Consider the following 12758-nt stretch of genomic DNA (forward strand, 5'->3'; position numbering starts at 1 on the left):
TGGACTAGATGATCTTTTGAGGTCCCTTCCAACCCCTACCGTTCTGTGATTCTCTGAAGCTCCTCACCGAGGAGTGTAGGACAGGACAGCTTTCCCTCTCTCTGCCAGCTCCTCTGCTCCCCAGCCAAGGGCTAACAAGGTGCAAACGCTCATTAAGCACCACCTGGGGCCATTCCCGCCCCCTCCCCGAGCTCCCCGCAGCCCTGCCGAGCTCCCCAAGCTGCGGTGGCCACAGCAGCCCCGGGTGGGGGGGACAGAGCTGAGGACATTGAGACCTTTCCGAGCCCGTTACCAACGGTGTAAGCGTGTGAGCAGAGCAGAACGGGCTGGCAATGACTTTCCGGCTGCAGGGCAGCGTCTCCAATGACAGATCCCCCCGTCCCGAGCCGGACGCTGGCATCACCCCCGCTGCCCCCCTTGCCCAGAGCCCACCCGTGGCTGCGGGTGGGTGCGGGTGCGCATCCCCGCGGGGGCGGGATGGCCCTGGCTACCGACTCCGGTGCCGGGGGGGGGGGGGGGGGGGGGGGGGGGGGGGGGGGGGCGGGGCTGTGGGCAGGGCCCAGGCAGATGACGCCGGGTAAAGCCGAGAGCCTGCCCAGCCCCGCGCACCCTCCGCGGCCGCGCAGTCGGGTCGGGTCGGGCTCGGCTGAGCAGGGCGGGATGGACCTGGCCGTGGATTTGTACGTGGCCGTTTCGCTGCTCTTCACCGTCTTGGCGATCGTCCTCGCCTTCGTCTTCGTCAGGCTGCGGGGAGGCGAAGAGGAGCGGCCGGCAGAGCCATCCCGGCAGCCGGGAGCGGCGGGACCGGCCCGGGAGGGCGAGGGGGCGGCGGGGGGAGCGGCCCCGGCAGCCGAGCCCAGGGACCAGGGGGGCCGGGTGCCGGTGGAGGAGGTCGGGGCGGGCGAGCCGGGGAAGGAAGCGGCTGGCGAGCAGCGGGAGGAGGCGGCAGAGTCCGGCCCCGCGACCGAGCCCGGCCCCGCGGCCACCGAGAGCATCATCCCCCGGCAGCCGCCCGCGGAGCCCCGCGAGCCCGAGCAGCGGGAGGATGCGGAGAGCGAGGTAAGGCTGCCTTCCCGCCCAACCCCTCCTCTCCCGGCACTGCTGGGGTTCCCCCGGGAACGTCTCTCCCTTCCCCCCGGGAAGGGCCGGGACCCGCGGGGGTCGGGGCGGGAGCGCAGCGCCCGGGTTTGCCTCTAAAAGGAGGGAGGTCTCGGTAGAAGCGGGGTTTGCCCTCGGGTGGGGACAAGCCCGTTGTCCCCCGCGTGTGGCTGGGGGGTAGGGGTGGTTTCAGACTCATTTCGACCATCACCCCCCCCCGGTATGGTCTTACAAATAAGCAAGGCAATGAAGATGGTGGGAGCCTCCCCTGTCTGTGCATCCCAGCCCCCGGGGGTCTTTTCCTTCTCCCAGAGCTAATCCAGGTGCTGGGTGTGTGTGTGTGTGTGTGTGTGTTGTGTTCATTCTTCCCATCTGCATTCTCTTTTTGTGGGTTGCTGCAGACTGTCCTCTTGCCAGCACAGGGTTCCCTTGTGCTGTCCCCAGCCAGCTGTCCTGGCTTGCCAGGCTAGCCTGCCCCAGGGGAAGGTTTTCCCCTCCCTCCCAACCCCAGCAGGACACTGGCCCCAAGCTCTCATTCCCTGGCTGAACTGGGGGGTCTGGGGGGACAGCGATGCCTACAAACGCCTGGTAAATCCTCCTCCAGTCCTCTGCTCTTGGATGGGACTTGGTGACAACCTGAGGTGCCTGCACTCCCAGCATTGGTGGCTTTCTCCCAGAGTGGCCCCTTGTCCCAGTGGGGGGAAGTGAGGCAGAAGGTGGCTCAGAAGTCTGGGAGCAAAGCGAGGTCCGTGCGCAGTGAGTTCCAGCTGGGGAGCCACAGGCCTGGGGCCCAGGCCCTGCTGGCTATTCTTAGCAGCATTTGTCATCCTTCAGGGCTGCCTCCAGGCTGCCAGGCAGTGAGCAGACAGCCCTGGCTTTGGAGAGCATCACTACTGACTCACTGGGCACGTCCTGGGGGGCTGCACAGCCTCCTCTGTACCGTGATGTTCTGGAAGGCACAGGGTGAGTCCTGAGTTGCTGGGACCTGGGTCTGATTCCCTGTGCTCCTCACCCCCCCTTGTCATTTCTGAGCCTTGGAGCTCTCCCTTTCCTGGCACCTCTTGCTGTCAGTGCAGCTCTTGAGCAGCTCCCTCCCTCATCCCAGCATCCTGGAAGCCACATCTGTCCCTCTGCCGTGATTTATTGGTGCCTTTGATTACTGGGATCTTTGTTAAGCTGGAGAGCCCCAGGGTGTCTGTTAGCCAGCTGGACTAGCTTGGCAGCAAAGCTGGCCACCTGGGCAGAGCTGCTGCAGGGCCTGGGGTGCACCCAGTGCGCTTTGATCAAGTGCAGCACCCTGTCAGGACAGATGGCCTTACCCAGTGCTGCCAGAGCTCACAGGTTCCTCTGCTGTGTCACTGGCTTAAGTCTTCTCAGGAATGTTTCTCCTCCCCTTTGGCTCCTCTTCAGTCCCCATGTCTTTGAACAGGCACTGCTGCAATGCTTATCCCCTTCAGAGAAGGACTCAGCTCCTTTATCCCTACTCAGGCACAGGGAACAGGGGTTTGTACGCCTGGAAGTGAGTCCATACCCAAGGCATGGGGAGTCTTGTGTCCCCCAGGAGCCTGGCTGGGCTCTGTGGGACCAGGGTCTCTGCTGCACTGCCCTCAGCCCCTCTTGCAGCAGAGCAAAGGGGACACTGGAGATGTCTCCCAGTGTCCTGGGAGGACACTGGATGGGTGGAGGATGGAGGCTCCTGGCCAGTTTTTCCTCCTGGGAAATGGTTACTTTGCTGTAGGAGCAAGGAAGGGCAAGTTTCCCTGGATCTGAGCAGCATCTCTTTGGGAATGATGGAGACCAGGAGGTGGCTGTGATTTGGGTGGTGGTGGAGAGCAGTGGGAAAAGGGACGGATGCTTCTCGCTGCTGAATAAGTGTTTGGAAATGCTGGCCCAGCTCATGGCTGCTGGGACTGCTCAGAGCAGGCTGCCTGGCCAGGGATGGCAGTCCCGTGGTGCTGGGTAGCACAGCAGAGGGAGAATGTGTGTTTACAGCAGGCAGCACACACGAGTGAGTGGGGAGCAGTGCCCTGGCTGCTGATCCTCTGGGCAGAGAGGGGGATGCTGCCCACAGCTCTGCAGAGTCTCCCCTGGGTTTTCCCTGGTCTGTTTTTTTTTCTCCCTGCAAATATCCTCAAAGTTTCTGCCTCCTCCTCCAGCACTGCTTAGGGCAAAGCCCAGCAGAGGTTACAGGCAGGGATGGGACTGGCCTTGGGCAGAGCAGCAGGAGCTTTGCAGGCTGCTGGTGGGAAGGTGCCCTATCACACTGGCCTTGGCTGGGCGAGGGCTGCGTCCCTGCTGTGACTCAGCAGATGAGGCTCCCAACACCATCCACTGCTCCCTCCAGGCTGCTGCAGGCCCCAGGGCTTCTCAGATGCCTCAGTACATCAGCAAGCAGAGGGTCCTTTTGGGTTTCTCCCCCCCTCCCCTTTTTTTCATATGCTCAGCACGTCCTGCACTGGGTTCACTGCATCAACGACCCGACCAAACTGCTGCTGGACCAACCCACTCGTCTTGAGCAGCCTTGGGGTGTTTACTCAGTGGCTGGAGCTTGCACCCTGCTGCTTCCTGCCTTCCCTTCTTCCTGCCCGTGAGAACCAGGGTCTGCTGAGCACCCTGAGCTGGGGCACCATGGAGCTCAGCCCCCCTGCTGCTCCCTCCTCCTGCCAGGACACCCTGCAGGGTGCTGCTCCAACCAGTTGAGGCTTCCCTGCCCCTCCCCGGGTGGGAACCAGCAGGATCGTGCCCAAGGCTATAAAATGAAGCACTGGTAGAGCCCAGGAGTCCTTGTTTCCATTAACTGCTCGATACTGGCTCCCCTTGTCTCTGCTGGCTCCCATCACTGAAAAAAAAGTTAATGAGTGTGTCACTGTCTGTTCACATCCCCAGCTCGTTAGTGGATGAGGCAGTGCTGTCAAAGCCATACCCTCATGAAAAGCTTTTGGGAGAGAACTGCAGTGTCACTGGGGCTGCCAAGTCTGGTTCTCGAGAGGAACTGTCCGAAAAACTTTGATTTTTGTTTGTTTGTTTATTTGTTTGTTTGTAATGAGCGTTTCTGTCCTGGAAATGGCAGGGACAGGGCAGGGTGCTCAGGGGTGCTCCAGAGCTGCTGCTGGGATGCTGTCCTGGGCAGGATGCTCTGGAAAGCAGTGCCAGGATCTCTGCCAGGCACAGCAGCCTGGCTGGTTTGCCAAGGGTTAACTGCAGCTGGTGGCTTCAAAGAGAGCAGGGTCAAGTGGGTGACTCTGGGGAGAGAGGGGACAGCTCTGGAGGTGACCTGGCAAGAGGGAACCTCGACTCAGGGTGCCATGCTGCCACCAGATAGCAAAGGCATGAAGGGGATGTCACCTCTTCTGCAAAGCTCCCCGCAGCTTTCCCCTGTGTTCCCCACACCATCTGTGCCTTCTTGGGGCTCCCAGCACCCCTGGACACACCAGCTCCCAGCGGGGGCTCCCTTTAAATTGAAGCCAGCGTCTGCCCCTTTAACACCTCCTCCCTGCCTTCCCTGCGCCGGAGGGGAGAGGATGCCTAATTAGTCTGGCATTAATTGGCGGCTGTGCAGGCTGCCTGGGGGCTGGAGCAGGAGCTCTGCTGTCCCCGCAGAGTGCTGAGGAGGAATGACATGATGGGCTACCCCTCGTCACAGCCTTGGCAGTGACACACGTCCCTGTCAGGGGGCTGTGGGGCTCTCCTGCTGGACCCATAACTGCTCGGATGTGCCCCAGTGCAGCCTGTGCTGATGAGAAAAGCGTTGTCTTGTGCAGTGGCTGCAGACTGGGAAGTGAAACGGGGTGTGTGTCACCCCCTGGGGAGCCCTGGGTGCGGGTCATGCTCTTCCCTCCATCCCAGCTGTGGGGCTGGAGCTGCTGCTGGGACACGGTGTGGGGCAGGGCTGTGTCAAGGCTTGATGTGGTGTGTCCCCCAGTGGGTCCCAGAGGGTCAGGCTGTCACTGGGTCCCTCCTGGGCTGGATAGAGCCCTGGCAGCTGGCACAGAGCTGGTGTCCTGCAGGAGCAGAGGCCTCTGCCCAACATGATTTATTTATTTTTTAGTATCTATATATATAAAGGGTTTTTCCTTCCCCTTTTCCTCCTGGCTTTTCTCTGGCTGGCTGGCTGCTTTCTTTCCCTCTTGCAATGTCTTGCATCAGGCTTGGAGCAGAAAGTGCAGCCATAAATGGCAACACACAGGGCCTGGGAGTTTAATCCAAGACAATTTTCTCCCCCAGCTTTGCAGCCTGGAATCCTCCCTCTTCCCAGAGCTGGAGTGGGTCACTCTTTTGCCCCCATCCTGCCCGTAGAAGCTGGGGCTGTAACTGAGGACAGGGAGAGGAACACACCAGCCCTGTGGCCTCCTTGTGTCCTTTCTGAGGAGGGAAACCCATTGCTCAGAGAGGCTTGTGCTGAGGATGGAGGAAACAGGGAGGAAATGGCCAGAAATGAGCTGAAAACCAGATGATGCTGTGATGGGGAGCCCAGCCTCCATCTCCTGTAGGGCTGGGAGGGCTGGTGTGGCAGAGCCACAGAGGGGGATTTTGAGGGGACACCATCAAGCTCCTGCATCCGAGCTGTCTTCCCCTGAGTGATTTGGAGCCAGCTGTGGTCAGTGCAGCCCAAAATGTCCCTGGAGGTCTTGTCCTCACTCCTGCTCCAAAGCTGCTGCTGCTGGAGCCGCTGTCGCGCGCGGGCGTCTCGCCCGTGGGGCTGTGGGAGCTAAAGGGCAAGAGCTGTTTCTGATGATCCAGCAAATGCTTCAGCTCTAAAGCCAAGGGCTGCCAAAGGCCGAGACAGAGGTGCTGCTGTCCTGGTATCGAAGGAAAACCACTGGCTGGATGTTAACCCTGCTGGGCTTTCCCGAGCCCGTGGCAGGCTGGGCAGAGGTGTCACCCCAACGCCACGGGGTGTGCTGTGGAGTGGGGCCACCCTGCCCGTGGGCAGGAACAGGCAGGAGCCCACGTGGGGCAGGGTCCCAGCCCTGCGTGGCTGTGGGGCCAGGCAGCTGTGGCTGAGCATGTCCCTGTGCCATCTCTTGCTTGCTGCAGCAGCTGGCCTGGGTGGCCTGTGTCATGTCCTCTCCAGATGCTCCCAGACAATGACGTGGGCAGTCACCCTGCAGTGCTTCTGGTTGCCTTTTTTTTTTTTCCTGTGGGAAGGCTTTCTTGGTTGGTGAGCAACCACAGTGAAACGTTGGCTCACAGGCTGGTGGAGCACTCGGTCCATGCATCTCCAGCAGCTCCTCCTGCCACCTGCTCCTGATTCACCCCGTGCCCAGGGTGCTGTAGTGTCTCTCCTCTTTGGTTGTCAAGTCTCCCAGCGTTGCCCCAGCACCTTCCTCCTCCATTTTTCACCTGCAGGACACTGCCCTGCTCTGGATGTAGCCATCCCAGGGCACAGCAACCCCTGGCTTGGCTGTTCTTACCCCAAAGCTTTGAGGAGACACCAGCACAGCAGGACCCACCAGCTGTGGCAGGACTGGGGAGCCCTGGAATTTGGGGCAGGCTCCCTGTGGGTGTCAGGGTGCTCCGGACAGGGAGGGCTGCAGGCACAGCCAGGCTCAGAGAGAGGGTTTTGTCTCTGCTGACTGGTTTTCAAGCCAGCCTGGAGGCTGCTCCCAGCCCTCACTGCTATTTTGCTGCAAGGCCACCGGACGCTGTGTCCCGGCTCCTGCCCACGCGCGTCCTGCTCCAGGGCTGCTCTCCTGGCACAGAGGGGGAAGGTTCAGCTGAGAGTGGCTGGGAGAGGGCAGGGGAAGGCAAACTTTGCAGGGGGGGCCAAGGCCGTGCTGCTTTCCAAGCTGATGTGGGGCTGAGGGCAGGGAAACCCCAGCCCAGGGGTGGTTTCCCCAGGGAAACCCCCCAGATCGCTCTGAGGAGTTTCAAGGGGGTATTGCCCGGTGATGGAGCAGGCAGAGCGGGCCCTGCAAGTGTTAATGAACTGACCCTTCCTCTCCTCATCCCTCCTGCTAGCCCTGATCTGCTGCATCAGCATCCTTGGCAGCTGCCTCCAGCCCTGCCAGGACAGCCAGGCAGCCCAGCTGGAGCTGCTCCCCCTCACCCATGGGAGGCTCCTGGTCTCATGGGGTGGGGCTGCTGCAGAGGGCAGCTCATGAGCTCCAAACCCTGGCTCCAGGGCTAAGCTCTGAAAGTCTCTGGTGTTCCTCACCATGGATCAGAGGGCACCAGGGCAAGGAGGGTGGCTGGTCCCACCTTGCAGACATGTGTCCACGTGTGCTGGTGGTGCTGGTTGGTTGAGCACGGAGAGGGCTCAGGGGTATTTTGTTCTCAAAGCTTTTGCCTTTTTCCAGATCCCACCTGTAGGTGCCTCACCTGGGTCCGGCCTCGAGCAGATGGGACAGGCAGAGGGTGGATCCAGCCATGCAGCCCCTCCCAGCAAGGCAGAGGTGAGTGGCACAGGGGCTGGCACCACCAGCAGGGTGTGAGTGGGACACTGTCCTGGGGTAGCAGGAGCCATGGAGGGGGCAAAGCTGCATTCCTGGGAGGGGCTTGGGTGGGCTTTTAATGGCTTGGTCCCCTTAATGCAGAGAGAAACTGTGCTCCAGGTGCAAATGTGCTTCTTGGATGTGCCAGGAGTGATGCCTGGCTCTGGGTGGGGGTCAGGGCGTGGGGTCATGCTGAGGCAGCCCCAGAGTGGCTCAGTGATGGCTGTGGGTGCCAGGGGGTGAGTGGCCCCCCACAGCTGGGGTGCTGGGGCTGCAGCATGGGGGGGAGGAGAGATGCTGGCATCTTCCTCAGCCATCCAGACAGAAAAATGTTGGGCTGCAGGGAGCTACTGGCCGCCAGAAGCTGGGGGTTCCCTGCACAGCCATGGCATGTTGCTGTCCCCTGCCAGCCTGGCATCCCTGGTGGCTCCCTTGCTGCTCCTGTCAAATGTCTTTTTTTTTTTTTTTTTCCTATTTTCCATCTTTGGAAGACTGAACCCCACATTTCCTATTTGCTTCCACTGTTAAATGTCCAGAAATGCTCAGTTTCTAATGCCAGGCTAAATATCCTTTCTTGTGCTGGCTCCCAGAGGTTCAGCTCTCCCTGGGGGCATCTCAGCTCACAGGGAGAGACAGATGGGGCTGGGTCCCCTGGGGCCAGGACTGAGCATCCCCTCCCTGCTCCCCTGGGTGCTGCCCTGCTCCCAGCCATTCCCAGGGGAAGCCTGGTGGGAAGTGCCCATGTTTGGAAGCGTGGCCCAAAATAGCCGTGGCTGCAGGGGGTGGGGGTCCCGGGCAGCTTGTCCTTCTGGGGAGCTGCAGGGCAGGGTGGTGAGGAGAAGCCAAAGGGCTGTGAATAATGTGCATTCCTCACCGATGACAAACTAACCCAGCTCTGGGTCAGGGCTGCACCCAGCACTCCAGAGGTTTTTCTGGAGCTGTGTGTGCACTGCAAGGCCTCAGCTCTGCACAGGGTCCTTCTCCCACCACCTTGGTTTCCCTCAGGTCTCCTTCATCCCCAACTTTCCCCTCTCGGGCTCACCAGCCTGGCAGCTCGCCAGGCTCCATCCATGCTCCTTCCCCTTGTCTCCCACGTTCTGTGCCCTTTGCACCTCAGCCCCAGCACTGGGGATGGGACCCACGGGGCCAGGAGGATGCTCCAGGGTGCTGCTGCCCTCTGAGCTCAGCTCACAGGGGTAGGTGCTGGGTGCTGTGCTCTGTGGGAAGAAGGTAGGTCCATGGGGGCATTGCCATGTGTCCCTGTCTTATCTCCAGAGCTGGAATGCTCCCCCCCTTCCTTGATGTTTGCATCTCTCTCTGCTGTGTGTACCATAAGGGGAAGGAATCTGGCCTTGATAAAGCTTGTTGTGGCTTGTAGGAGGCAACCCCTGAAACTTCCAACACTGCTTTTGAGTTTCAAATGAAACAGCAGTGCTGGCCAGAGGCTGCTGCTGAGATCAGCCACGCTGCTGCAGTGTGAGAGCAGGCATGTCTTGGGGGAATGAGGGGTCAGGGGGGGCTCTGGGCAGGAGCCAGTGGGGTCTTGGGGGGTTCCAGCACCAGCCCCAGCTGGCAAATGCTCCTGTGCTTCAGAGCAGCCCTTGGGCTGGTGGCTCTAAGGTGGCTTTTGCTGCTGGTGACCTGTGTCCTCCTAGTGCTGGGAGGGTCCATGCAAACCTGCCCTGGGGGCACACAGGAATCCTCATGGCTTGGTCCCCTGCATGTCCCTGGGCACGGGGGGTGCACAAGATTGTACCTGGGGATGCCAGGCGAGCAGGTACTTCCTAAAAGCCTTAATATCCCCTTGACTATGGGGAGGCACTTGCAGTTCACAGTCTTTGGGTGGGATTGCAGGAAGCAAGGCCAAGTCCCCCCCACGGAAGAGCCAGAAGAAGGCAGACTAATGGTCCTCACTCATTAGTGAGCATCCTTTTGGCCTCTTCCATGATGGAGGTAGGGAAGAGGTACCCAGTCCTCGCTTCAGGAGCTCTAGTCTCTGCCCTGTGGGCTCTGGTGCCCTGGGTTACTTAGCACAGCACCTTCTCCTCACGGCTGCTTTGTTTTTTAACTCCTCCAGGAGGAAGATCTGGATGCAGAAAATGAGAAGCTGGTGGTGAGAGAGTTGGAGGATGAGGATGGTGAGTGCTGAGCAAGCCAGCACCCTGCAGGGAGGGTACGGGTGGGCTTGAGGGGCTGAAGCTCTGAGTGCTTGAGGATGGTCTCCTTCCTCTGGGAAATGCCAAGGAAATTCCTGCCCTGGCAGCAGCCCCACGTGCTGCCCCACGTGCCCCTCGGGCTGTTTGCAGCTTCGTGATGAAGCTGCCTCAAAAGCTCCTTCCTCACATCCAGAACAATCTCCAGGGGGCTTTAGTCAGAGCTGTGTTTAACTGATCAGCCAATTAGTCGATTGGAAAATGATTAATTGACTAATTGGGGTGACAACTGCTGTGCTTATAGGAAAATGGAACAGATGGTGCCAAGCAAGAGTGTGTGTCTGAAGGGGACTCTGCTCTCCTGAGCAGCCCTGGAGATGCTGGGATGTCCCCAGGAGCCTCTGGCCAGGGTGGCTCTGGGCACCAGGGCAGCAGGAGGACTTGGGGTGTTCCCCCTTCCCTGCCCCACTTTCCTCTTGCCCTTTCCAAGGCTCTGTGTGACAATCCCCTGGCTCGGGAGGATTACACCTAATGCCACAGAGAATGTTAATCTGGGAGCCCTGCCCGCGAGGTGGGGGAAGCGCCTTTGGAGATGGGCTTCCCCAGGGACACTTACCCCACCCTGCTGGGCTTCCTGGCAGCACCGCTGGTCGGGACATCACCGTGCAGGCCTGAGGGAGACCTGGCTGGAGGAATGCTGGGTGGATCCTGCCCGATGGATGCTCAGCACTGCTGCTCTGCCAGGCTCTGCACCCTGTGGCTCAGCCCCGTTGCAGGGCTGCTCCAGCACCCCCAAGCAGCTGAGCCTCAGGATCAGGCAGGGATGGTCATCACTAGCCCTGTGTCCCTCTTAGGCACCTCCTGCAGACCTCACAGACTCCTCTCCTGAATTATTTACACCATTTCTGTGGTGTTTGATAACAAGACTGGGCAAAGCCCAGCCTGGTGCTGAGGGGGTGAGCAGTGTGCAGCTGGGGCTAAAGCTGGTGCCCTGGTTGCTGGGGAGCAGCCTGGCTCCTTCCTTCACCATTTCTCCTGCACCTTGCTGGTTCCTGGCCTCACTCAAGCCACGGAGCTGCTGCTCAGCCAGTCCATGAGCAGAGATACCCCTCAGGAACACAGGGATGGCACGGGGATTCTGTCACCAGCCACACTGGCCAAAACCTCCAAAGCAGCGAGGATCACAGGGCAGAGAGATGAAAGACAAATATTTTCTTTAATAGGAACTCACGGAGGCTCTAAGTAGGTCACCTCATATTTTCTGTAGTGTTCTTGCTGTCCACGTGAAAACCCAACCTCCCCTTTTTCCCTGGGTTTCCTGAAGTTTGTTTTCAGTCTGCAAGGAAAGTTCCTGAGCTCAGAAAACATCCAGTGGTTTCCAAAGCAAGCCCAGTGGCTCCTTTCTAACCACAACGTGTGGGCAGGGAGATGGGTTGTCTCCTCACCTCCCTCCTCTCTTATTCTTTTCTGGGAGGGGGGTGGGGGTGGCAATTAAACTGCCCTTTTTGGGACAGGCAAAATCCCAAATCTCCATGTACTTGGCTAAAAAATACCCACGTGAGGGAAATGATCTTAATTGTCCTTGAAATCAGGGGAGCTATACAAAGGTAACGAAACAGCTCCTGCATCTGGGTAAGAAACAGGATGTTACACCCTCTTTTTTTTTTTTTTTTTAATTATGATTTCTTTCTCTTTATATCTCCCAAAGCAGCAACCAGCTGAATTTTTCTTTCCGTGCACTTTTACAGGCACCCAAAGGGCTGATAAGCTGCTGCATTTCTGCTTGTTTCCAGCTGGCCAGACTTGTTTGTCTGCTGGTCCTGGAGGGTTTTCCCACTGAGGGAAGTGGGATATGGCTGGAGCTGAATGTTTGGGGCTGCAGGATGGGAGTCTTGAGGCTTGCTTTTGTTCAGACACTTGGTGCAGATGGGAGGGAAAGGGTTTGCCTTGTTGTTCTCCTGGGAACTCAGTGGTGGTTTGGGGTTGGAGAAACACTCTGAGCAGTAATCTACCAAGAATTCCCAGGGAAGCTCCCCAGGAACAGGGACACAGAAGGGAGGAAAGGTGAATATCAGCTGGGAAGAGGTGTTTGTTCCCTTCCCAGCCCAGCCCTGGCACTGACCTTGCAGTGCTCAGCACAACCAGCCCCACACCTGCCCACGCAGCCTTGAACGGCTTCTTCTTGAGCTCCCCAGTGTCCCCACCCACAAAATGAAGCTCTGACTGGGTTTTCGTGGGGGGATCCCCAAGGCCTGTGAGGGCCCTGGCAGCAGCTGAGTGTGTGCGTGAGCTTGGGGCTGGAGAAAATCCCTAAAGCAAGCAGGTGATCCTGGATAGAGGGATAAACTCCTCCTGAAGGGGAGTATTGAGCAGAAGATAAAAGGGAAGCTGCTGATGTTGAATCCTTCTTGGTGTGAGGAAGGGAGGAGAGGGGCTGTGGGGTGTTTTCCACTTAGGCAGCTGGAAGAGGGGAGAGACTGCCAGGAATGTGGTGTCTGCAATAGCAGAGGTGAGGATTGGAAGGGGCTTCCTAGGTGGCTGGGGACAGGAAATAGATGCACAAGTTGGGGCTTTCTCTCCTGCCACGGAGGTCAGAGGAGTTTCACCACTCTTAGGATCTAGCTAGTGCTGGGAGGTGTCATCCTGGATGTTTGGTTTGTGGATAATGTGCAATTTTTCAGGGCCAGGCAGATAATACAGTAATGTCTTCTTCTTGTGGACCCCTTAGAAGTATCTCCAGGGCTGTGAGGGTTGGTGGAAACAGCAGATGCTTCTGGGTGGAGGTGGAAACAGCAGTGCTGGGTGGCTCAAGTCCTGCAGTCCTTGGGAGATAAAGGCCCACAGATAAACAGCCACAGATAACCAAGAAAGGCAACTACCCGAAGCAGCAGCTTTTCCACCCTTTGGATTGACCTCCACTCCTGTTGTTTTCTCCCAGCTGTAGGAAGATAAAACAAGGGAGAGGTTTTTAAAAGCAAATCGTGCTTGAACAAAATCCGATTGGAAAAGGATCAGCTTTGGCTCAGGCCCTGGGAGCTGCAGTGCTCTAATTAGCACAGGGCTGAGGCTGGCA

The 12758-nt window shown here is 58.8% G+C and overlaps 1 protein-coding gene across 5 annotated transcripts in view; it reads left to right on the forward strand.

Moving 5' to 3' along the window:
- Positions 1–627: 627 nt before the first annotated feature.
- Positions 628–12758, forward strand: part of MXRA7 (matrix remodeling associated 7) — a 38586-nt gene continuing 26455 nt past the window's right edge. For 4 of the 5 annotated variants that reach the window (XR_007891100.1, XM_051634642.1, XM_051634646.1 and 1 more), the window contains exons 1-3: positions 628–1059; positions 7398–7493; positions 9601–9670. Coding sequence is in view for 4 of the 5 variants with exons in the window: in XM_051634642.1 (XP_051490602.1) it covers positions 661–1059; positions 7398–7493; positions 9601–9670 (565 nt within the window). In the remaining variant the exon portion in view is untranslated. The remainder of the gene's footprint in view (positions 1060–7397; positions 7494–9600; positions 9671–12758) is intronic. The other variant, XM_051634643.1, reaches the window with a different exon arrangement.

The sequence above is a fragment of the Apus apus genome, chromosome 17, assembly GCF_020740795.1.
Source record: "Apus apus isolate bApuApu2 chromosome 17, bApuApu2.pri.cur, whole genome shotgun sequence".
Classification (NCBI taxonomy): Eukaryota; Metazoa; Chordata; class Aves; order Apodiformes; family Apodidae; genus Apus; species Apus apus.